Source organism: Scyliorhinus canicula, chromosome 1 (assembly GCF_902713615.1).
Source record: "Scyliorhinus canicula chromosome 1, sScyCan1.1, whole genome shotgun sequence".
In the NCBI taxonomy this organism is placed as follows: Eukaryota; Metazoa; Chordata; class Chondrichthyes; order Carcharhiniformes; family Scyliorhinidae; genus Scyliorhinus; species Scyliorhinus canicula.
In genome coordinates this window covers 38,845,519-38,871,525 of record NC_052146.1, presented here as the reverse complement: position 1 = coordinate 38,871,525, position 26,007 = coordinate 38,845,519, and the positions used below count along the sequence as shown (strand labels likewise).

The window sequence follows — 26,007 nt, the reverse complement described above, 5'->3', positions numbered from 1 at the left end:
ACCTTTCTTCATAGCTAGCACCCTCCATACTGGCAACATCCTGGTGAACCTCCTCGGCACCCTCTCTAAAGCATCCACATCCTTCTGGTAATGTGGCGACCAGAACTGCACGCAGTATTCCAAATGTTGCATAACCAAAGTCCGATACAACTGTAACATGACCTGCCGACTCTTGTACTCAATACCCTGTCCGATGAAGGCAAGCATACTGTATGCCTTCTTGACCACTCTATCAACCTGCGTTGCCACCTTCAGGGTACAATGGACCTGAACTCCCAGATCTCTCTGTACATCAATTTTCCCCAGGACTCTTCCATTGACCATATAGTCTGCTCTTGAGTTAGATCTTCCAAAATGCATCGCCTCACATTTGCCTGGATTGAACTCCATCTGCCATTTCTCTGCCCAACTCTCCAATCTATCTATATTTTGCTGTATTCTCTGACAGTCCTCCTCGTTATCTGCAATTCCACCAATCTTAGTATCATCTGCAAACTTGCTCATCAGACCACTTATACCTTTGTCCAGATCATTTATGTACATCACAAACAACAGTGGTCCGAGCACGGATCCCTGTGGAAGACCACTAGTCACCTTTCTCCATTTTGAGACACTCCCTTCCACCACTACTCTCTGTCTCCTGTTGCCCAGCCAGTTCTTTATCCATCTAGCTAGTACACCCTGAACCCCATACGACTTCACTTTTCCCATCAACCTGCCATGGGAAACTTTATCAAATGCTTTACTGAAGTCCATGTATATGACATCTACAGCCCTTCCCTCATCAATGAACTTTGTCACTTCCTCAAAGAATTCTATTAGGAGATGGGATGCACTCCCGCTATCACTTGCGGGGAGAGTGCATACGGTAAAGATGACAATCCTCCCAAGATTCCTGTTTATTTTCCAGTGCCTCCCGATTTTCATCCCGCGGTCCTTCTTCAAAAGGGTCAACAAGATTATTATGGGCTTTGTCTAGACGGGGAAGTACCCGCGGGTGAAGAAAGCGATGCTAGAGGATTTTCGAGCAGGAGGGTCTTGGAAGAGAAATTTGGACTAGTAAGAGGGAATGACTTTCGGTACATGCAAGTTCGTGACTTCATACGTAGACTGGTCCCATCCTTCCCACACCTCCCACCAAATGGGATCCAGGACAGAGTAGTCTCTCGGGGGAGAGGTAGGAGAGGGGAAAGTCTCGGATATTTACCGAGAACTTATGGAAGGGGAGGAGTCGCAGACAGAGGAACTGAAGGTCAAGTGGGAGGAGGAATTCGGCAAGGAGATGGAGGAGGGGGTATGGGCGGAAGCCCTGAGTAGGGTAAATTCAACTGCAACATGTGCTAGGCTCAGCCTGATTCAGTTCAAGGTCGTCCACCGAACCCACATGACGGTGGCCCGGATGAGTAAATGTTTTGGGGTGGAGGACAAGTGTGCTAGGTGTGCGTGAGGGGTAGCAGACCACGTCCACATGTTCTGGGCATGTCCAAAATTTAGGAGATACTGGGAGGGATTTGCGGATGTCATGTCCCAGGTACTGAAAACTAAGGTGGTGATGAGTCCAGTGGTGGCAATTTCTGGGGTCTCGGAAGACCCGGGGGTCCAGGAGGAAAGGGAGGCCGACGTCTTGGCCTTTGCTTCCCTGGTGGCCCAGCGACATATACTGCTGGCATGGAGGGACTCAAAGCCCCAAAGACCGAAGCATGGCTCTCAGACATGTCGCGCTTTTTAGGGCTGGAAAAAATTAAGTTCGCCATGAGAGGATCTGTATTAGGGTTCGCCCGAAGGTGGCAACCATTCATTTGCACTATGTTTCAGTTTTGTGTTGATATTTGCACATTACTGTGTACTATTACAGTTTACAATGCTAAAAATACCTCAAGATTGTTTATTTTTTAAAATCTGAAATTTTATCAATTTCTCGCAAAACAAAGTATTAGCAATTGTCAAACAGCAATCAGAATCCAGCATTATACAAAAAGGCAATTCCATCATTCTGAAAATATTCAGAGGTAACACTATTACTGTCCTGATCAGCATGCGAGATGTCCTGCAGCTAATTGCTAAAATGAGAGTTAATGTAATTTAACAAATAACGACAACTGGTTTCAGATGTACACAACAGTCCGATATGAACTGACAGCCCAAAACATGTAGTACTGTTAACACTAGTGCACTAAGCATTGCATCTGCTTCATAAGAATGTAGTTCATTGCGTACAAGTAATTCACTGATCGTCACTTTAAAAAGTACACAGGGTCAATAAGATTAGTGATATGGCCCATTCATTTGATGGCTGTGTTTATTTGTGTTGCAACACTATAGGGATCCCTTCCTGCACATGCCCATATGCAGTGTCTTTGTTAGTGTCAGAGTATCACACGTTTGCATTAAAACAAACAAGTTAGCTTGACACAGACTAGTAATAAAGTTCAAGTTGGGGGCAGCACAGTGACGCAGTGGGTCAGCCTGGCTGCCTCCCAGGTTCTATCCCGGCTCTGGGTCACTGTCCGTGTGGAGTTTGCACATTCTCCCCGTGTTTGCGTGGGTTTCGCCCCCACAACCCAAAGATATGCAATCTAGGTGGATTGGTCACACTAAATTGCCCCTTAATTGGAAAAAAACAAATGAATTGGGTACTCTAAATTTTAAAAAAAATAAAGTTTAAATTACCCATTTTCAGGTCTGTGCAGTGCTTAACCAGTTGCAAGTTCTTGCATCTAGTCACCTATCATTTAGCAACTGTCCCCTCTGTAAAACATGATTCAGTAAAGAATGAAGATATATAAGGAAATTTCCCAACTTTTAATGTGGAGAATTGATTGATTGCAATATTCTTTAAAGACACATTTTATTAATTAAAAATCCTCATCACCTGTGTGGGACTCAAAACCAGAGATTAATAGTCCTGTTAGCCCCATGAGGGAAGGTGGTGGCATAGTGGTATTGTCACTGGACTAGCAATCCAGAGACCCTGGGTAATGCTCTGGGGAACCATAGCTTAAATCGTACCATGGCAGATAGCGGAATGTAAATTCAATAAAAATCTGGAATCTGATGACCATGAAATCATTGTTGATTGTTGTAAAAACCCACTAACATCCTTTTCTGCCATCCTTACCTGGTTTGGTCCACATGTGACTCCAGAACCTCAGCAACGTGCCTAGCATGCCACTCAGTTCAAGGGCAATTAGGGATGGGCAACAATGCTGGCCCAGCCAGTGATGCCTACATCCAATGAATAAAACAAACATTGTCTACCAATTAAGCTAGTACGGTTATGCTGAATCTCCTTATGAAAGCCTTTTCAACTTGCTCAGAATTGCCAATAAATATCAGCTAAGATATCGGTTAAATTATCTCAGCTGCTGCACTAATAACATGCACAATTTACAAATTCATATTTAACCACAAAAATAATATTAATGCGGGAGGCCAATATTAATATCTCCTGCAACAATCAATACTCAATCACTGCCCAGTTAGTGAACTCAGTCTTTAACCTTCTAAAGCAGGAGTGTAAAACCTACAGTGCATTATCTTTATACCTAGAGGGAGCTTCTAAAAGACACACGGCATAGATCTGAATCTTCAAATGCACCAATGGCTGTAGTGTGGGCCACATGCGCAACTGTTCCTAACGTTCTTCCGGTTGGCGATAGGCATCATAGTTAACCAGCATAATTACCTCCTGCATAGTCCCAGACTCTGTGGTTAGTGAGCTGCATAGCATACGTGTGTTGTGTTTCCTCAAAGTGTTTATACGCATGACGACTGACGTATCGGCCACATCCTATGTGTCCACATATCAAACAAATCCACAGATTCTGTAGGAGAGGAAGGAGGAAATAATTCTTCTTTTTTAAAAAAATAGAAGTTACACACGAAAATCCTCGGATTTGTCCTGCACATATTCTGCACTGTTAGCAGCAACACAGATTGGATAAGTGAGAATCTTTAATCCAATCAGTGGTGGGATGTTTGATTACGGTCACCTTCTCAAAATACATTGTTATGTATTAAAGAATACAAGTCATCATCCATGTTTACAGGTTGATTTTCCAAACAGTTGCACACAAACAGATATTTGTTTTTTAAATGCTGAAGTATTATCTTTGTTAATCTCCTGGTTTTATTTATTTCTCCCTTTTCCCCTCTCACGCGTTGTGCCTCATTTATTCTCATCTGCATTTTGGATTATGCTTATTTCAATCTGTTACTTTCTTCTTTATACATTTGTTTGTCTCTTGCGCATTTTAAAATGCTTATTTATAAAGTACTGTCAGATAAAAGTGAATTGTGAGTCTAACATATCTTGCAATGCATCATTTGCACAGGGAGATTTGGATTACAAAATAAGATGTCCTAAATCTCCATCGCATCAGTTCAGACCAAAGGTTCAACAGCCAAAGTGAACAATAGACAGTGATTGAAAAGCAGAATACTGCAGATACTGGAAATCTGGAATAAAAACAGAAAATATGTGGGATAAACTGAGTTAACGTTTCAGGCCTGATGTTTTGATGAAAAGGTCACAGGCCTGAAACGTTAACTCAGTTTCTCGCCACAGATGCTGCCGTAACCTGCTGAGCACTTCCAATGTTTTCTGTTTTTATTGCAATTAAAATTTCTGCTATATATCCCAATGAGCATGTGCAAATAACAATGCGACAGCAGGCTTCACACATCCTTTGTCTCTAAGAGAGTTCAACAGTGAAGTTAAAAGACTGAAAATTACAAAGATGGTAGCCCACTAAAAATAAATGCAATGTGGACCCTTTAATGAACAAATACAAGCCTGGAAATCTTAATAAATTCAGAGCTCTTGACACAGCTTCTCCAACAGGTACATTCTAAATGGATTATTTCATGAACCTGCTTTATATAACACGTGTGGTATTAAAAAATAAAATAATCTTGTTATTCCATATGCACAAGAGGAAAGAATAAATTGAACGAACTACAAAGCATTTTTAGTTGGAAATCCTTGTATGGTAGTGTGCTTGTTTCTCTCCTTTTCTAATGAGAATACATTAATAATCAGAAGCAAAGGGAGGCTTTGTGTGTTACCCCATTGTGACTGCCATGCGTAGCATTGGAACAATTTTGTAAAGGGTCAATAATATAAACTGAAGCAGTTGAAAGTTAGACAATATTATGGAATGGTTTACATGCAGGGGGCTGGTTTAGCACAGGGCTAAATCACTGGCTTTGAAAGCAGACCAAGACAGGCCAGCAGCACGGTTCAATTCCCGTACCAGCCTCCCTGAATAGGTGCCGGAATGTGGTGACTAGGGGCTTTTCACAGTAACTTCATTTGAAGCCTACTTGTGACAATAAACGATTTTCATTTTCCATTTTCATGCAGTAGTACATGAAAAGGATAGGTTGATCACTGAAACTTGGGTTTGAATTCACTACAAACAAGCTAGCACAGAAGGCAAAATAAAACAGCCCCCAGGATGAAAGTTTGTTCTCCTTGTGTCATGTGACAGGAGTCTGTGCAGTCTCAACCCAGTGGCTTTATGGTGTGTGTCCTCCACACATAGCTGGCCTAATTCACCTCAAATGAGCAATCCCATTCAGGTCTTGGGTTAAGTGGTGTAAAGGACCAATGAAATACTGGGTGTTCTGTTAAAGATATAGTTAAGACCCATGGTGTTATTATCCTGCAGTTCATCAATAATCCAGGACGTTATTCCCTTGTGGTTATGCTGTTGATTTCATGTTGTTGTCTTTTTTCCTGACAATGGTGCACGGTATACAAGTACAGAGGTCAGGGTCGCCGGTTATCCTGTTTTGGTACAAACCATACTGAGTCGGCAATGTGGCATGTGATTAGTGCATTGTCTTGCCCCGTTTTTTAAAAATTGTGCTGTAATCTTTGCATTTAAGAGGAAGGACATTTTAGAGACGCTTCAGCTCATTTATAAAGAATATGAGTAGAGCCATGGCAGGGTGGTGAGTGGATGGTTGGTTTAGTGGTGGAGGGTAGCGTTAGGTAATTCCTCACTTGGATTGAGGAAGTCCCCAGTTAGAGCTATCTATATCGAGTTTTTATTTTGTATTTCTATTACTTTCAGTCTTGAGAATCTGTTCTCAACTCTTACAAAAGCCTGGTCAGATCATGTATCCCAGAGAGACTGGGTTCCTTGTGATTCTTCTTCATGGTTGGCATCTCTCAAGTAGAAGGAAATGTGTGGTGGCATATACCTGGGAGTTCAAGCACTTGTTCAGTTTAAGGGTCGGCTTAATGGGAGAGTTAGGCACCCTCCTCCATGTGGTCTTATACAGTGGCCTCCTGAGTGCGTCTACGAGGAGGCAGTGTTTTTGCCTCTATTGAGGCAACGCTGCTCTGGCCCCGAGTATCCTTTTTGTAATGGGATGCAGTGGTCGGTGTCTGACGTTCTTTGGTTAATCCTGGCGTTCCTCCCTTATGGGGGTTTCTTCTCCTTAACTGGGTAAGCAGTGTGCAGGTCCTGATTTGGACTAATGGGTTGGGGAGGGGTGAAATCGACCACCTCCTAAGACGATTCTTCTTCTCCTCGGATGAGGACGGCGTGATTCTTCTCATTACAGTGGGGACGGCGTGATCCTTCTCATTACAGTGGGGACGACGTGCTGCCTTGGGTGCGGTTAGTGAGGAATGATACCGTTTGGGTGGTGAGTTTTGGCATGTGCTGGGGGGCACAGTGGCTGGCACTGCTGCCTCAGTGCCAGGGATGCGGGTTCAATCCGGGTGCTCTGGTTTCCTCCCACAGTCCAAAGACGTGCAGGTTAGGTGGATTGGCCATGATAAATTGCCCTTAGTGACCAAAAAGGTCAGGAGGGGTTACTGGGATAGGGTAAGGCTTGTGGGTCAGTGCAGACTCGATAGGCCGAATGGTCTCCTTCTGCACTGTATGTTCTACGTCTATGTTCTACGTGCAGATTAGATGGACTGGTCCCTTAGTGTCGAGGGATGTGTAAATTAAGTAGGGTTGCACGGATAGGGTGGGACAGTAGGCCTAGTGTGCATGGTGCTCTTTCATAGGGTTGGCGCAGCTCGATGGGCCAAATGGCCTCCTTCTGCACTGTAGGGATTCTATGTATCCTGGGGGTACTGACTCCTATATGCAAAAGTGTGCAGGACTGGGCCAGGTCCTGTACTTTGACTGGTATCCTGGGGACACCCTTATGCTTGGGAAGTTCCTTTTTAGTCGGGATGTTAGGAGAGGCTGAGTCTTGATATGTTTTTTTTTAAATAATTTTTATTGAGATTTTTGAAAAATGTATAACAGAACAATAATAACAATAACAATAATAAACACCCCCCAGCACCCATAACAACGCATATAACGAACCCCCCCACCCTCCCCAAACCCAATACACAACAAAATAAATTAACAATAAATTAAATTAACATAAACAATGCCCCCCTGAAGACCCCGGGAGCACCGTCATTTTAACGGACTGTACTCTACCCGCCAACGGCAGCATGTCCCACCTTTTAAACTCCTCCTCCATCTGCTCCACCAACCTAGTAAAATTAAGCTTATGCAAAGTCCCCCAACTCCCAGCCACCTGAACCCCCAGGTACCTAAAACTCCTCACTGCCCTTTTTAGTGGGAGCCTACCAATCCCCTCCTCCTGATCTCCCGGGTGTACAACAAACAGCTCACTCTTGCCCAGGTTCAACTTATAGCCCGAGAAACTCCCAAACTCAGCAAGAATCTCCATCACCTCCGGCATTCCCCCCACCGGGTCTGCTACATACAGCAGCAAGTCATCTGCATAAAGCGGCACTCGGTGCTCCTCCCCACCCCGCACCAGACCCCTCCACCTCCCCGACTCCCTGAGCGCCGTGGCCAGGGGCTCAATTGCCAACGCAAAAAGCAAGGGGGACAGGGGGCACCCCTGCCTCGTCCCACGGTAGAGCCTGAAGTACTCTGACCTCCTCCCATTTGTCGCTACACTCGCCATCGGGGCCTCGTACAGCAACCTCACCCATTTAATAAACCCCTCCCCATACCCGAACCTCTCTAACACCTCCCACAAGTACCCCCACTCAACCCTGTCAAAGGCCTTCTCCGCATCCAATGCCACCACAATCTCCGCCTCTCCTTCTGCCGCCAGCATCATTATCACATTTAGCAGCCTTCGCACGTTAGTGTTCAGCTGCCTCCCCTTGACAAAACCCGTCTGATCTTCATGTATCACCCCTGGCACACAGTCCTCTATTCTAGTGGCCAAGATCTTCGCCAGCAACTTGGCGTCCACATTCAGCAGTGAAATTGGCCTATATGATCCACACTGCAAGGGGTCCGTATCTCGCTTCAGGATCAGGGAAATCAGCGCCCGTGACATCGTCGGGGGCAAAACACCCCCCTCCCATGCCTCGTTAAAGGTCCGAACCAACAGGGGGCCCAACAGGTCCGCGTATTTTTTATACAATTCAACCGGGAACCCATCCGGTCCCGGCGCCTTCCCCGACTGCATGTGGCCAATCCCTCTGACCAACTCCTCCAACTCGATCGGTGCCCCCAGTCCCTCCACCTGCTCCTCCTGCACCCTTGGAAATCGCAGCCTGTTCAAAAAGCTCTCCACCCCCCCCCCCCCCCCCCCCCCCCCCCCCCCACAGCCACCAGCGGCTCCGACCGGTACAGTTCCCTGTAGAAGTCCCTAAAGACCCCATTGACCTCTGCCCCTACCGCACCACATTCCCACCCCTATCCTTCACTCCACCAATCTCCCTAGCCGCGTCCCGCTTACGAAGCTGATGCGCCAGCATCCTGCTCGCCTTCTCTCCATACTCGTAGTCCCATCCCTGCGCCTTCCTCCACTGTGTCTCCGCCTTTCTGGTGGTCAATAAATCAAACTTGGCCTGCAGGCTACGCTGCTCCCCCAGCAATCCATCCTCCGGGGCCTCCGCATACCTCCTATCTACACTCAACAGCTCCCCCACCAGTCTCTCCCTCTCCCTCCCTCTCCCTATGGGCTCGGATGGAGATCAGCTCCCCCCTAATCACTGCCTTCAGAGCCTCCCACACCATCCCCACCCGGACCTCCCCAGTATCATTGGCCTTGAGGTACCTCTCAATACATCCCCAGACCCTCCTACATACATCCTCATCAGCCAACAACCCCACGTCCAGACGCCAAAGCGGGCGCTGGTCCTGCACCTCCCCCATCTCCAGATCCACCCAATGCGGAGCCTGGTCCGAAATTGCTATAGCCGAATATTCGGCATCCTCCACCCTCGAGACCAGCCCCCTACTCAGGACAAAAAAATCAATGCGGGAATAAACCCTGTGCACATGGGAGAAACAAAGAGTACTCCCGAGCCCTCGGCCTCCCAAACCTCCAGGGATCCACCCCTCCCATCTGGTCCATAAACCCCCTCAACACCTTGGCCGCCATCGGCCTCCTGAACGATCCAGTGGGGGATCCAGCACCGTATTGAAGTCCCCCCCCATGATCAGGCCCCCCGCCTCCAGGTCAGGAATGCGGCCCAACATACGCCTCATGAAACTAGCATCATCCCAATTTGGGGCATACACATTTACCAACACCACCCTCTCCCCCTGCAGCTTACCGCTCACAATCACATATCTGCCACCACTATCAGCCACCACCTCAGACGCCTCAAATGCCACCCTCTTCCCCACCAGGATCGCCACACCCCCGGTTCTTCGCGTCGAGCCCGGAATGGAAAACTTGCCCCACCCACCCCTTCCTCAGACGAACCTGGTCCGCCACCTTCAGGTTAGTCTCCTGAAGCATGGCCACGTCCGCCTTCAGCCCCTTCAGATGCGAAAACACCCAGGCCCGCTTCACCGGCCCATTCAACTCCCGCACGTTCCACGTGATCAGCCGGATCAGGGGGCACCCCACCCCCCTCCCCCGTCGACTGCTCGCCCCTGGCCAGCACACCCCACTCGGCCCGTTTCCCATGGCAATAGAACCTCACCCCGATCCCCCTGACCCGCACCAGCTCCTCCCTGGCCATTCCAGCAGCAACCCGGGCCCCCCCCCCCCCCCCCCCCCCCCCCCTCCCCAGGCTAGGACCCCTCCTAGCCGTGACGCTCCCTCCATAGTACTCCCGTGAGCCAGCTGACTTCTGCTGACCCCGGCAGCTCCCGCCCCAACTCCGACCCCTCCCGATATGGGGTCACCCTTCCCCCCCTGCAGCAGTTCCTTGGCACCGCTCCAGCGCGGGAAAACGGAGCTGATATCCACGCCCCTTGCCTCCAGCTCTACCCCCCTCATCCCGCAGCGCGGGAAACCAGAGGAAAGCCCGCGCTTTCCCACTGCCCCACCCCACCCCCTCAACGCAGCTCCCAAATAGCAGTCCCAACCCATCCACCAACCCCGTACAAACAAAAACAGAACAACCACAGACCCCAACACCCCCCCCCCCCTTAAAACACAAAACCATAACCAACATCATCCGAAAGCGGGAAAAAAAAACCAAACAGAATAGCCAGCAACTGCATAAGCAGTGATATAAAAACACCCCACAGTCCCCAATCCCTAGTTCGAGTCCAGCTTTTCAGCCTGCACAAAGGCCCACGCTTCCTCCGGGGACTCAAAATAGTGATGCCGGTCCTTGTAGGTGACCCACAAGCACACTGGTGGCAGCATGCCGAATTTCACCTGCCTGCTGTGGAGCACCGCCTTCGCCCGTTTAAACCCGGCTCTCCGCTTGGCCACCTCCGCACTCCAGTCCTGGTAGATACGCACTACCAAATTCTCCCACTTGCTGCTCCTCACCTTCTTGGCCCATCGCAGAACACACTCCCCGTCACTGAACCGATGGATCCGCGCCAGCACCGCCCGCGGGGGTTCATTCGCCTTAGGCCTCCTGGCCAGCACTCTGTGGGCCCCCTCCAGCTCCAGGGGCAGATGGAAAGATCCTGCCCCCCACCAGCGAGTTCAGCATCATGGCCACATACGCCGGCAGGTCCGACCCCTCCAGCCCCTACGCGAGCCCCAGGATCCGCAAGTTCTTCCTCCTTGTCCGAAACTCCATCTCCTCAAAGCGATCCTGCCACTTTTTGTGGAGCGCCTCGTGCATCTCCACCTTCCCCAAGGAGGGCCGAGACCTCATCCTCGCGCTCAGAGGCCTGCTGCTGCAACTCAAGGATCACTGCACCCTGGGTTGTCTGGGTCTCCAGCAGCTTACTTGTCGTAACCTTCAGAGAGTCCAGCAACTCCACTTTCAGCTCCGTAAAGTAGCGCAAAAGGGCCGCCTGCTGCTCCTCAGCCCACTGCCTCCACTCCTCGGGGGGGCCACCGGCCGCCATTTTGTCCACCTTCCCCCGCTTTTCCAGGGGAGCTGCTGCTGCTTTTTTCCTCGCCCCACTCCGGGTCCGCACCATAATTCCCGGGGGGGGTATTTCTCCAGACCCCTTTACACACCGGGAATCATCGAATCAGTGCCGTTTGGGGCCCTTAAAAGAGCCCACAAGTCCTAGAAAAGCGGGAGTTGCCGAACGTGCGGCTTAGTTCCGCATTGCCGCCACCGAAGTCTGAGTCTTGATATGTTGAGAGTATCCTAGGTTTATTGACTCCTAAGTGTACGAGGTTCCTTCTTAACTGAGATGTTCTGAGAGGCTGAGTAAGGGTTGAACAAGCAGCTTTTTCTCTTTGTCTTATGATGAGGGGCGTGCACCAGAGGATCATGAGCTTATGGCTATGTCCTGGTCCTTTTTATCACGAGACCCTCTCTATCCCTGGTAGTTTTCCTTTTTTATTCTCACAATTAGTTTGTTGGAAGTCGTTGACCTCATTGACTATAATCAGAACCTAGTGTATGAATATTTGCTGGTTTTCCCTTGTGTAAATATGTGGAAAGATGATCGTTCTGCACTGTGCCCAAATTTGGGATTTTGTTGCACAATGGCCTGAATTCTCATGACCATTTTGATCAATCGATGCATGGAAGGTGTGCACCATTTTGCCATGTTTCCATGGTCTTATCCTCCTCTATGATTGGCTCCTGCAAGGGTAGAGACAAGTCTGATATGAGAGAGGAGGATGTTACAACGTATTACCGGTACCTCTGGTGCAGCTGGAGATGAGGGAGATATGTACCTGAACATGGTGCGAAGATCTTATCCTGAATTCGTATGGCCATTGTGATCAATCGATGCATGGAAGGTGTGCACCATTTTACCAGTCCAAACAACACTTACTGTGGCAAACAATTCTTTTTTTTAAAAGCAACAAAGAATTAGCACCTGAAGTGTTTTAATTCCATTACAGTATTATTTATTGTTCTTATTCAGGGCAGCACGGTGGCACAATGGTTAGCACTGCTGCCTATGGCACTGAGGACCCAGGTTCGATCCCCTCCCCAGGTCACTGTCCATGTGGAGTTTGCACATTCTCACAGGGTCTGTGTGGGTTTCACCCCCACAACCCAAAGATGTGCAGGTAGGTGGATTGACCACGCCAAATTGTCCTTTAATTGGGAAAAAAAATTATTGGGTACTCTAAAAAATTAAAAAAATTATTGTTCTTATTTACCTCCTGGACTCCACACTCAAAACATTTGTTTTCTTCGACTGGCTCTGGAGTTTGACAGTATCTGCAAACTGGGCACCTAAGAAAAAGTAAAATACTTAGGTTCTAATCAAACCAGGTAAACACACCCTTTTATGCATGCAAGTTGCAGGCATGTTATAATTCCTTACATTTCTAGAACTTTCATACACAAAGGGCAAATGCAGAAGTAAATTGATACATATTTCTAATTTCTAAAATACTTACATATTGACAAATAAAACTGTCAATGCTTTGAAACAAGTTTAAAATCAGGATACGAAGTCATGAGGTGGAATTTATAGATCTTGAGCAAATAACTTAAAAGGCACAATAGAAATGTGTGTGATACAGTAAGCTGAAATGCTAAGCTTCCTAAATTAGTCCAATTTGGAGCTATTCCAATGTGCCGTCACCTGATTAACCAAATGTGCTCTCAGTACATTTGCTTTTGCAGTTAACAATTTTTTCTTACTGCAGTGTTATCACACAGTAAGCCAACTATTGTACAAAGTCCACAATACAGATTTTCCAACTGATTTTGGATGAAGGAACCAGGATTCAGTATGCTATAAAGATGCTTAAATAAGCAGTGTTACACATTTTGCAGTGGCAGAATAAATTAAGCTAGGGCTTGTTCAGCAATTTCTAGAAATAAAAGAATCACTTTTCTATTAACAGTTTAGTTACGTACCAACATAATCTACGATTATATGCATTTTGCCCATTTTTCTATCATTGGTCTCATACATTGCACAATTCAATATTTCACCCACTGAAATACTTTCATATTGTACATTTATATTTTTGGAAGCACCCATTGTCTAACATACATGTCACATGTCCCATAAAGCACTTAAAGCTGAAACAGAGATCATTCTTCAAGGATCAGAGACCTCTTCCTTCCACAGATTAAACCTCAGATTTTAAACGCTGTTACCTTTGCATGTCACACTGAAAATGTTACTTTAGCTGTGTAGGAGTTTTGTAGCATGGAGAATCTAAATACATTTAACATAGCGTCTTGTTACCCCTCCATTGTACATCAAATACAGCACACAAGAACCAAGCAGACAGTGGGAGTTGCTGTACAGGTTCTTTTTCTAATAGTTATCCTATATTTCCATAGTCTAAATTCTGTTTGACTTACGTGGTGTCCTCCCAGTGTTGCAAGCAATGACTGTGAAAGCTGTGATTACAGAGTATTGTTAGAACACCATTTACAGATTCATCCATTCTTTCAAGGCACACAATGCACGGTGGTAATTCAGTTACGCCCATTACAGGAAGACTGGCTCCCTAAAAGGTGACAAAACATAAAATCAACACATCGAGGGAAAATAAAGTTAGGCTCTTCACAGCTAGAGCCTTTTAAAGATCATAACTAGAATTTAGCTAAGGAGCTGCAGTCAACTCCATGCTTGAACTTTCAAGTGTCAAGCTTCCCGCTTCAGTCAGGGTAAAGGAGAAATAATTAGTCAAAGTCACATACATTTCTAGTTTCCTGGGTTGCTTCATTAGCTCACTTCAAAGGGGAAGGGAACAAAAAAAAAATACAGCATAGGAACAGGCCCTTTGGCCCTCCAAGCCTGCGCCAATCACGTGCCCTAGACCAACCTCCTGTATCCTTCTATACCCTGTCTGTTCATGTGCCTGTCCAGATAAATCTTAAAGGTCGCTAACGTAGCTGCCCCAACCACCTCACTTGGCAGTGCATTCCAGGCCACCACCACCCTCTGTGTAAAAAAACTTCCCTCGCACATCTCTGTGCCCCTAATAATTTTACAAACTTCCATCAGGTCGCCCCTCAGCCTCCGTCCATCGAGGGAGAACAATCGCAGTTTATTCAATCTCTGCTCATAGCCAAAACCCTCCGTACCAGGCAACATCCTGGTAAACCTTTTCCGCACTCTCTCCGAATCCTCCATGTCCAGAATGGGACACATTATTCCAAATGTGGCCTAACCAACGTTCTATATAACTGTAACAATTTTTGAGCTTTTATACTCGATACCCCATCCCATGAAGGCAAGCATCCCATATGCTTTCTTTACCTCCATTTCCACCTGTACTGCCACTTTTAAGGATCCGTGGACCTGCACGCCCAGTTCTCTGTGTGTCTCGATGCTCCTGATGGTTCTGCCATTTATTTTATAGCTCCCACCTGAATTGGACCTACCAAAATGCATCACCTCACATTTGTCCAGGTTAAATTCCATCTGCAATTTCTCTGCCCAATTTTGCAGCCTATCTATATCCTGTTGTATTCTCTGACAATCTTCATCAATATCCGCAGTTCCTGCAATCTTAGTATCATCCACAAACTTGCTAATCAGACCTGCTACGTTTTCTTCCAAGTCATTTATATATATTACAAACAGAAGAGGTCCCAATACTGATCCCTGCGGAACACCACAAGTTACAGACCTCCATTCGTAAAAACACCCTTCCACTGCTACCTTCTTGTCTTCTATGGCCAAGCCAGTTCTGGATCCATGCAGCCAGTTCACCCCTGACTCCATGTGATCTAATCTTTTGCACCAGCCTGGCATGAGGGACCTTATCAAATGCTTTATTAAAGTCCATGTATACAACATACACAGCCCTTCCCTCATCAATCATTTTTGTCACCTCCTCAAAAAATTTAATTTAATTAGTGAGACATGACCTCCCTCGTACAAAAACATGCTGTCTGTCGCTAATAAGACCATTCACTTCCAAGTGTGCATAGACCCCATCTCCAAGAACCTTTTCCAACAATTTCACTATCACCGACGTCAAGCTCACTGGTCTATAATTATCCGGATTATCCTTGCAACCCTTCTTAAATAACGGTACAACGGAAGGGATGATAACAAAAAATTTCCATTCTTTCTTTAATTCCACTTCCTTACAGTGAAACAGGGTGGATTGTTACCTGCCGATAATCAAAATTGATCATTGAACACCACAAACCAAGTAGACTAAACTGGTTATTCTGATTAGGGACTCACTGCTGCCATTTAGTCACAAAATCTGATGGTGCTAAAATGCAGTCCTCTTAATATATATGGCAAAATACCTACATCCTCAGATTTGATGACTTCAGCCCTTTCCACGTATACCAACTGGCAAACATCTTCCTCAATAGAATTAAACTGTCGACCATTACAAGCAGTATAAAAGCTGTCTGCTTCCGCCTAGAAATCAGGAAGAAGAATAAAATGATTGCACTGGTAAAAACAGTATTGTATCTAATATTTCTACAACAACAAATGCACAAATCTGACCAGAATGAAAAAGTACTATTTCTTACCTGCGAACAGAATTTGACGAGAACCATATATTGGTTTGGGGTGGAGTCTCTTATTATTTTCATGTGCTCTATCGAATCATCAAATGGAGCTACAAACCTCATAAGATCATGGCTGGTCATGGTGGCTGGGACGGTAAGGATGCACAACATGGCACTACGCCTCACATCTTCTTTTAAGGACGTCATCTTGCTGCAGAAGAAAAGCAATATTGCTTAACTCTTCTGGCAATTGCAAATCATGAGAAATAATGACAAATCTGCATTTGGTACCAATAGTTACAGAAGAAGGGATACCAGTATATTCGGGATTTGAATTTAATGAAAGAATTAACACTTTTGTGCAAACTAAATGTACCATGCTCATATCATCCCTGGATGATACGAGCAAGTTATTGGATAGTCTCCAGAGGTACATTCATTTTAAGCCTAGCTTCCTTTAAAAACTCAAATTAAAATTATTGAGGTAGACACCCCCCTATACAAAACTATACCACTTAATCGCCTCATCCTCAAAGATGGCAAAGCCTAGAAAGGGTGCAAAAGACGAGGCAAACATGTTTGCAAATACCTTCAGCATTTGACCGACTGACATCAAAGAGTCCTAAATTATTGGAAATCAAGGGGGGAAACATTCCATCTGTTGAAAGCACAAAGGAAGATAGTTGTGGTTGATGGAGGCCAATCATCTCAGCCCCAGTGCATTTGTGCAGAGTTCCTAAGGAAGATCTCCTAGGACCAACCATTTTCAGCTGCTTCATTAATGACCTTCCTTCCAACATGACAGATCTGGGAATGGTTATTGATGATTGCAGAGCATTCCGCTCCATTTGCAACTCCTCAGAAGCAGTCTCAAATCTGTCTTAAACAAGCATCCCTTTATTCTGTGGCTTTGTTTTCTGGTCCTACACTCTCCCATAAGGGAAACAGCCTCTCAACATTTATCCCATCTAATACCATAAGAATCATATATGTTTCAATCATATCACCTCTCATTCTTCTGAACTTCAAGGAGTACAGACCCAATCTTTCCTCATATGACAATCTCGCCACATCCGGGATCATCCTTGTAAACCTCCTCTGTAGGGTCTCCAAAATTATATATCTTTCATTAAATAAGGGGACTAACGGCCTCACTAGTACCTTGTACAGTTGCAGTAACTTCACTTTGATATTCCTGCCCTCTTGAAATAAAAGTGAACATTCCATTTCCCTTCCCTATTACCTTGTGCACCTGTGTGCTAGTTTTCTGGCTTTCATGAACAAGGACCCCTGTTACTTGAGGGAGATATTAGGAACTTGGGTCCAGAAATGAGACCCCAATGTAGCAGGCAATTTACGGGTTAAACAGACTGAGGGGAAAAAACACCTGCTAGCACTGAGTCAGAGGAATACGCCCACAACTGGCCGAGTTACATTGTCCCGCTTTAACTCATTAATGGGAATAGGGAATGCCCCAGATTCATTATCCTTTGCGACACTTCTGTCTGACCAGCCATTAGCCCATTAGAGTCTGATGGCCTCTTTGTCCGTTAATTGGAGGTTAGTTGCACATGAATAGCATGGCTCTGTTATTCTGTACAAACGGGAGTTTACCATCAAACAGCTAAGATAACAATGAGTCTAGAAACCCCAGGGAACCTTTATTTGAGGGACTGGGCAGAGCTTAGGGGGAGAAAAAGAATCCTGTTTTGAACAGGGACAGGACAAGGCTTTGGAAATGGACCAAGAGGTCATGAAAGTTGCCACTGAGGCAGACTTTGGAAAAGAGGTCTGAATGAATGTCCCTAACAGAACAAAACATTGTTTCATAAATGCAAGTATTGCCTTTGCATGTTTGTTAAAGTGCTGTTTAATGGGAACTAGTGTGTTAAGGTTAAGAAACTACATGTAACCGGTTATTGTCCGGGTTGAAGTTTAAAAGTTTAAATATTGTTTTCTTTTAATAAAGTTTGTTTATAAAATAATCACGCCCTATTTCTTAAATCACTCCTGGAACAAATCGGTCTTTCTGCACCATCTTGAAACTTTAAAAACATTATGGCTCTAGTCCAGTCTCTTAGCCCCTGTTGATAGCTAACTAGGTGTCCATAATACCCTCAAGCCCCTTTGTGCTACAGCTTTCTGCAGTCTCTCCCCATTTAAATAATAATCACCTTCTCATTCTTTCTATTTAAATCCGCCTTCTCGTTTTCTTCCTAACTGAACAAGTGCACATTTTCCCACATTAAATTCCATTTGCCAATTTTCTGCCCACTCACATGACCTGTCACTATCTCGCTGTAAAATATTTATATCCTCCTTACACAGGTGGAAGGGGAGGCAGGTTGCATCATCTGCAAATTTGGTCACAGTACACACTGTTTCTTCCTCCAAATCATTAATATATATAGTAAAGAGCTGCAGTCCCAGTACTGATCCCTGTGGCACTCCACTGGTTACTGCCCTCCAAACAGAGAAAGATCCCCTTATCGCTACTCATTGCTTCCTGTTAACTAGCCATGCAAGAATATTACCTCAACACAATGAGCTCCTATCTTGCATTGTAGCCTTTTGTGTGGCACCTGATCAAATGCCTTTTGAAAATTCAAATATACAACATTGACTGCTTCTCTCCCCCATATACTCTGGCTGACACCACCTCAAAGAGCTCTAGTAAATTTGTCGACATGATTTTGCCTTCATGAAACCATGTGAACTCTACTTGATCAGATTATGACTTTCCAAATACTATTCTCTCCTTAATAATCAATTCTATTGTTTTTCCAATAACTGCAGTTAGACTAACTAGCCTACAGTTACCTGCATGTTGCCTCCTTCCCCTTTTGAACATGGGTACCACATTGGCAGTTTTTCAATTCTTTGGCACAGTTCCATAATCCAAGAAGTTCTGGAAAATTACTAATGCATCCATAATCTATGTAGCCAATTCTTTTAAGATCCTGGGATGCAAACCATCAGGTCCAGGGGACTTGTCAGCCTTTCACCTCCATTAGTTTGCCAAAAGCTAGTTCTCGGATGATTGTGACTATATTCAATTCATCTCCCATATTCTTTCACTATGTCTGGGATGTTTGTAGCATACTCTACACTAAAGACCAATGCAAAATATCTAATTATCTCATTGTCATTTCCTTGTTCTCCAGAATTCCTTCCTCAGTTTCAATCGCAAAGGATCCAATGCTTTCTTTTACTTCTTTCTTCCTTTTAATGTACCTTACAAAAGCTACTATTGCCTGTTTTATGTTTCTCACTAGCTTGCCCCGAGTTTACTTTCTCCATTCTTTCCCGCTAATCAACTCTTGAAACTGCTCCATGTAACTCGGTTATTTTCCATGAAAGAGCAAATACGCAGGTGCAAAATTCAACAAATTCGTACCAGGTTCAATACTAAAAAGATATGAAAGGAAATATGTATATATCTATATCACCCTGATTACTTTATACATTTCTTTAAAAATATAATGGAGACAGACTACAACTCACACAAAAGGAATTTCTAGCCTCCAGGAAACCACAGCAACCTTGTTATCTCGTAAGAGTTAATTCCCCTGTGATTGCAGAAATCAAATTCCAAAGTATTGCACAAAGGCTACCTTATATTTCTGAGGCAAAGCCTGACCACTGGAAACAATCCACCTGCAAAGACAAAGGACTTCAAAACATCTGGTTAATGGACAAAACATTAACCATCTCAAGAATTCAGAATTGGTATGTAAATACTCTGTTTAAATCAAAGGGAAGTAATGGGAGTTAAGTCACATGACCCCTCCCTGGCAAAGCTGTTAGAACCTGTAATCTTGCCTTGTGAAGCTAAATGAGGCCCCTTCCATCAGCCAAAAAAACAGAACCAGAGCTTTGCCCAGGTTTAAACTGCCTGGCCCTACACTGGATACGAGAACATCTGAACTTTTCTACCAGTGTTTACTACAACGCTTACAAGTGGTGTTATGACAGGACGTTCAGCCATATACAATTTAAAGCTTTTGGATCTTCAATTTAGTATAAAAATTAACAAATGTAACTACTGCTTAAACAAATGCACACTCAGGACAATATCTGAGAATACACTCTGGAACCAAGCAGGGAACAGGCTATCAACAGCCTGTTAACATCTAATGAAACAGGATAAATTATTGACCTCATAGTAAAAGTTCCTCAAGGTAATAATGATTATACCATGATAAAATTTCACGTTCAGTTTGAGGGTGAGATATTTGGGTCTAAAACTAGTGTCTTAAATTTAAATAATGGTAATTACAAGGGTATGACACAGTATTGGCTAAAGTGGAATGAGAAAAGAGGCTAAAAAGGTATGATAGGAGAAGCATTTAAATAAATATTTTCATCACTTACAACAAAGATATATTTTATTGAGGAAAAAATGACTTTATGAGGACGGTGCACATAAATAACTAACTAAGGAAGGAAGTTAAGGATGGCACCAAATTGAAAAAAAAAGATGTGCAATGCTAAGAATAATGGTACAAACAAATTTTAGAATTCTTATAGTGCAGAAGGAGCCCTTTCGGCCCATTGAGTCAACATTAACCATATGAAAGAGCATCCTACCCAGGCACACTTCCCTACCCTATAACCCCATAACCCCATAACACCACACACGCGCGCGCGCACGGGGAGGAAACCCACGCAAACATGAAATGAAAAATGAAAATCGCTTATTGTCACTAGTAGGCTTCAATGAAGTTACTGTGAAAAGCCCCTAGTCGCCACATTCCGGCGCCTGTCCGGGGAGGCTGGTACGGGAATCGAACCGTGCTGCTGGCCTGCTTTAAAAGCCAGCGATTAGCCCAGTGAGCTAAACCAGCCCAATGGGGAGAATGTGCAAACTCCATACAGACAGTCAATCAAGGTCGGAACTAACCCGGATCCCTGGCGTTGTGAAGCAGCAGTGCTAACCACTGAGCCACGCAAATTAACAGGAATTCTCCAAAATTTCAGTTAGAAAATCTGCATGATAGGTATCAATATCCCTTCATTAAAACTGATTATTACATTGTTTGTAACTGTAGGAGACATGGGATACTCCTTTCTCCCTGCTCATTCAGGTTCCTAGTGTCAATTTTCTCTCACTTCTCATTCTTCGGTTTAACCAGTCACCCATCTTCTATTTTCTCCAGTTTTTGCTTGTGATTTTCACTCGCTATTTCTTCAATTCATGTTAGTCTTCTTTTTCACACCCTACGTGAAAGATCATGCTGGCCCTCACTCACGATAGTCCCCTTCTTAGTGGCACTCATCCTCCTCCTTTTATCCCTTAATTGTCCCCTCAGTTCAGGTTGGTATTTTCAATTACTCACTCCCATGTCACTTTACAACCACAATATATTAACTATGGCAAACTTAACTCAATCACTTTGGCCCAAAATTAAGAGAAAGGTCACAGAATTCTAAACAGCAAACAGAAATACCATGTATCTAGTTTAAATAATGCTAATTAAAATGAATTACTCACTCATCTATTTAGGTGTTTCCTGAAATATGGACTGGCTGATGGGAAATCTAAATTGGGTGCATTAGCAGTGACATCATCCCACTCACATTGAATGCTTTTACTCCAGTGATGTTATTGAAGGCAACATATTCCATCAGAGAACATGAACAGCTTTGAATGACTATTTATCTCAACAAACTCAAGTAAAGAATAGGAAACAATCTAAGCTGACACCCAGCTAACATTGATTACTGAGCAATACGAGAACAAGCACATAGAAAAGTTTCAAGTTAGCTTCAATTACAAAGTAATATTTAAATCAACGTCAAGATCAAGATCAGGAGCTGATGCAGAAACATAATGGCAACATGGATACCAGTAGAAGAGGTCTCAACACTAGAACTTAAAGTGGAATGGCAGACACACAAAATGTTCATTCTTCTACCCACTTGAACTGCAAAAAAGCACTCAGGTATTTTGAAAAACTATAGATATTTTCTTTTTAAATTGAAGAGAACACTATGCATATTATTCTCAACTTGCTATTAAACATTATTTGGTAAAGGTGGTAGGTGCGAGAGACATTTAAGACGTTGCATTGGAATTAATGCACAAGGCTGGAATTCATTATCCATCCCTAGATGCCCTGGAGATGGTAATGAGCTGCCTCTGAATCATTGCAGGCTATGTGGTGAAGATGCTCACCTGTGGAGCTCCAGGGGCTTGATGCAGAAATGGTGAATTTGTTTAAGTATTTCTAAACATGGAATGGCCATACAACAACAAGTGCCCCATTCCCAAAGTAATCCGAAGTTTAATTCACCCAAGGTGAATTAAATCCTGATAGTGTTTCATTGTGGGGACAAAAATAACATCCATCGGCCTCCTGCTGGGCGAATTGTGGATCTGCTGTTTTTTGGCAATGCACCCAGGCATGCACATGATGTTGGTGATGCCAGGAGAAAATGGTCTTATTGTCTACAAATCCTATTGCAAATTTTAAAGATTAAATTGATTTTTCAAACACCAAGATACAGCATGCTTAAAAACACTTTCTCACTCAGTTTTGTAGAGATGCATGATTCCATGTACTACTTCAACTGATGAATTCCCACTAAAGAAAGAAATTTGGTCAGGCAGCTGTTTAGATGGCGAGTCTGGTGCATTCCCACTCTGATCCTTGCACACTTTACTGTTGTCATTCGGATCAGCAGTACTTGCTTTCTCCACAGGGTCGGTGTCATACGTTGTCTTTTGATCAGGTTTCAGTACACATTCCACAGTATCTTTGTCTGTAAAGACATGCACTCCACATCAGGATGGTCACACAACACATTAATGGGACAATATCACAATGATTTGATGAACATGATTTCCAGATGCTTAATGGACAATGAGTAAGTCTGCAATCGTGTCAGAGTCAGCTAAATTCATGAATTTAAATTCTGGATGTTTCTTTCAGCTCTGAAAGCCAGCAGTTTTTCTGTTGCATCTGTAACTTTGGGGGATTCCTCTTCCATTCGCATCTCTAATCAATTATACCAGCAATACATGTGAATAGTCACTAGACTACAAAATTACCGTTAATTGTGTACATAGCATTTTGATTCAGACCGTCCATCTGGATTAAACTGTACATTTCTCACCGTTGCTATCCTGTGAACTTTGGCCCTCTGAAACGCAAGTTCAGTTCAATCATTGTGTTTTTAAACATAATTACACCAAGACCCCTCATGGTTACATGGTCAGAAATCTAAAAAATCATCCATTGCGAAGTGAAAATTTGACAAGACAATCTTTCAATTCCCTTTGAAGAGGGGGTTGGGACCGGCCGGCGAGGAGAAAGAAAGACCGCCGAGGGGAAAGATTGGCAGGAAAACAAATGCCTTCAACTGCATTTGTTGAAAATGAAAATAGGGTCAGTCATTGAACTGTGATTCAGAAAATCAATGAATAGATTGTTATGGGTTCTGAGGAAGTTCCAAATTTAGTTCAGAGATTTTGGAGTAGGTTGTGATTTCGCAGGATAAAGTCAACAGAGTACCGAATTTTATTTTAAATGTCTCCCGCCACTCCCAAAGGCAGCTACTCATGTCTGATCTGCCCTTTCCCAATGGAGAGGCACTAAGACCAGTTGAAACACCCTAAAGCCATTCTAGCCAAAGTGAGTTACATCGCCACAGATCAGGGATTAAACTCAAGTGTCCTGGTCTGCAGGATTTGGCTACGAATTAGATACACCAGCATGAGCCACCAGAAATGGCAGGTCAACAGTGCCAGAGGCGCCCGGCCAACCACACCCACATGTTTTGGGCTTGCCCCAAGCTTGCTAGGTTCTGGACAGCCTTCCCCGAGGCAATGTCCAAGGTTGTGGGGTAAAGGTGAAGCCATGCCCAATAGTGGCAATCTTCAGGGTATCGGAGCAGCCAGAGCTACACATGGGGAAGGGGGCCAACGCCCTTGCTTTCGTTTCCCTAATCGCACGCCGGAGAATCCTGCTCAGCTGGCGATCGGCAGCACTGCCCAAAGCTGCAGACTGGCTCGCTGACCTCTCAGAATTTCTCCACCTGGAGAAGATTAAGTACGCCATCCGAGGATCAGAGGAAGGCTTCCTGCTTACTTGGGGGCAGTTTGTCGGCCTGTTCCAGAACCTGTTCGAGGCCAACAACGAGGAGTAAGCCAGGTTTTCTTTGGGGGGAGGGGGGGCTTCAGGTGAGCCAAACAGCTGAGGCTGAAGCCAAACTTGCATTCTGTGTAACCATGCACGCTACCCTCGTACTGCAGCTCTGATTGTTCATTTTAATAAGAGGCAGTCACAAAATAATTTACATTTCTAGAAGGCAAATACTTTACAAAAGGTTATATTTCACTCCATGCTAGCAAATTGCTTGGTATGACTTGCAATTCAGAATATCCTGTTACTGTACCTTTGTTGGAGGTTATTGTTTCAATGACCATGTCTCTCATCTCTCTACGACCAATGTGTTGATGCAAGATAGTGGATTTTTCTCCAGTTGTTTTGCCCTCCAGCAAGAGCTTTGCTGAACTGAGCGATTTCTTCTCTTTACTTTCATCGTCTGCCATACTGACAGCTATACAGGCAAAAGACAAAGTGAAAAGGAGGCTATTTTTTTTTTTTTAAACAGCAGGGTGACTTTTGTGCCTGCAGACATGTTATTCACTATTAAAACAATGCATACAATAGTTGAAACAAAACACAAAGCATGTAGCATTATTTTGAAGCTCGTGATGTGAATTTCCACGTAACCCCCATAAAAGTCAGCAAACATGACAAGGTAGAAGTTTGTAGTACATTAAACAAATGGAATGTGTAAACCTAACAAATCATATGATCCAGATCTCCGGCACTTGAGGAACCGTTCTGCTAATCTCCAATTCATAGTTATCTCACATACATAAATCCGCCTGCTAGCAACCCGAACATTTATTTTTAAAACTGTTGTAAACCATGAAACACTTAGTTACTTTTCCACAATTTTCTTTAATCGCTCAAATTAACTAGTTGCCCTTCAGAAGGTGGTGGTGAGTTACCTTATTGAACCGCTGCAGTCCTAGAGGTGTAGATACGCTCACTATTCTGTTAGGGAGAGAGTTCCAGGATGTTGTCCCAGTGACAGTGAAGGAGCGGCGATATATTTCCAAGTTAGGGTGGTGAGTGACTTGGAGGGGAACCTCCAGGTGGTGGAGTTCCCAGGTATCTGCTGCTCTTGTCCTTCCAGATGGTAGTGGTCGTGGGTTTGGAAGGTGTTGACTAAGGAACCTTGGTGAGTTACTGCAGTGCATCTTGTAGATGGTACACACAGCTGCCACTGTTTTGTCAGTGGTGGAGGGTTTGAATGTTTGTGGAAGGGGGAGCAATCAAGCGGGTTGCTTTGTCCTGGATGGTGTTGAGTTTCTTGAGTGTTGTTGGAGCTGCGTTCATCCAGGCAAGTGGAGAGTATTCCATTACACTCCTGACTTGTGCCTTGTAGATGGTGGACAGGCTTGGGGGGAGTCAGGAGGTGAGTTACTCATCGTAGGTTTCCTAGTCTTTGACCTGCCCTGGTAGCTACAGTATTAATGTGACTAGTCCAGTTCAGTTTCTGATCAATGATCCCCCCAGGATGTTGATTGTGGGGGGTTCAGTGATGGCAATGCCATTGAACATCATGGGGTGGCGGTTAGATCCTCTCTTGTGGGAAATGCTCATTGCCTGGCACTTATGTAGCACAAAAGTGCAGTTTTAGTTTAGGCAGATTCCATGGTCGGCGCAGGCTTGGAGGGCCGAATGGCCTGTTCCTGTGCTGCATTGTTCATTGAAAGTAACTTGTCACTTGTCAGCCAAGACTGGATACTGTCCAGGTCTTGCTGCATTTGGACATGGATTGGTTCATTATCTGAGGAATCATGAATGGTGTGAACATTGTGCAGTCATCCGCAAACATCCCCACTTCTGACCTTATGATAGAAGGGTGGGCATTGATGAAGCAGCTGAAGATGGTTGGGCCTGAGGAACTCCTACAGTGATGTCCTGGAGTTGAGATGATTGACCACCAATCACCACAACCATCTTCCTTTGTGCCAGGTATGACTCCAACCAGTGGAGAGTATTCTCCCGATTCCTTTTGACACCAGTTTAGTTAGGGCTGTTTGATTCCACACTCGGTCAAATGCTGCCTTGATGTCAAGGGCAATTACTCTCACCTCACCTCTGGCATTCAGTTCTTTTGTCCATGTT

At 44.6% G+C, this 26,007-nt stretch overlaps 1 protein-coding gene across 4 annotated transcripts in view; it reads right to left on the bottom strand.

Moving 5' to 3' along the window:
• The window catches only part of LOC119957984 (BRCA1 associated protein), a 66,516-nt gene that overhangs the window by 34,318 nt on the left and 6,191 nt on the right, over positions 1 to 26,007 (bottom strand). For all 4 annotated transcript variants that reach the window (XR_005458963.1, XM_038786313.1, XM_038786447.1 and 1 more), the window contains exons 2-8: positions 24,197 to 24,361; positions 22,330 to 22,561; positions 15,818 to 16,007; positions 15,588 to 15,701; positions 13,673 to 13,821; positions 12,508 to 12,583; positions 3,686 to 3,824 (exon numbers count right to left, since the gene is read on the bottom strand). Coding sequence is in view for 3 of the 4 variants with exons in the window: in XM_038786447.1 (XP_038642375.1) it covers positions 3,686 to 3,824; positions 12,508 to 12,583; positions 13,673 to 13,821; positions 15,588 to 15,701; positions 15,818 to 16,007; positions 22,330 to 22,561; positions 24,197 to 24,361 (1,065 nt within the window). In the remaining variant the exon portion in view is untranslated. The remainder of the gene's footprint in view (positions 1 to 3,685; positions 3,825 to 12,507; positions 12,584 to 13,672; positions 13,822 to 15,587; positions 15,702 to 15,817; positions 16,008 to 22,329; positions 22,562 to 24,196; positions 24,362 to 26,007) is intronic.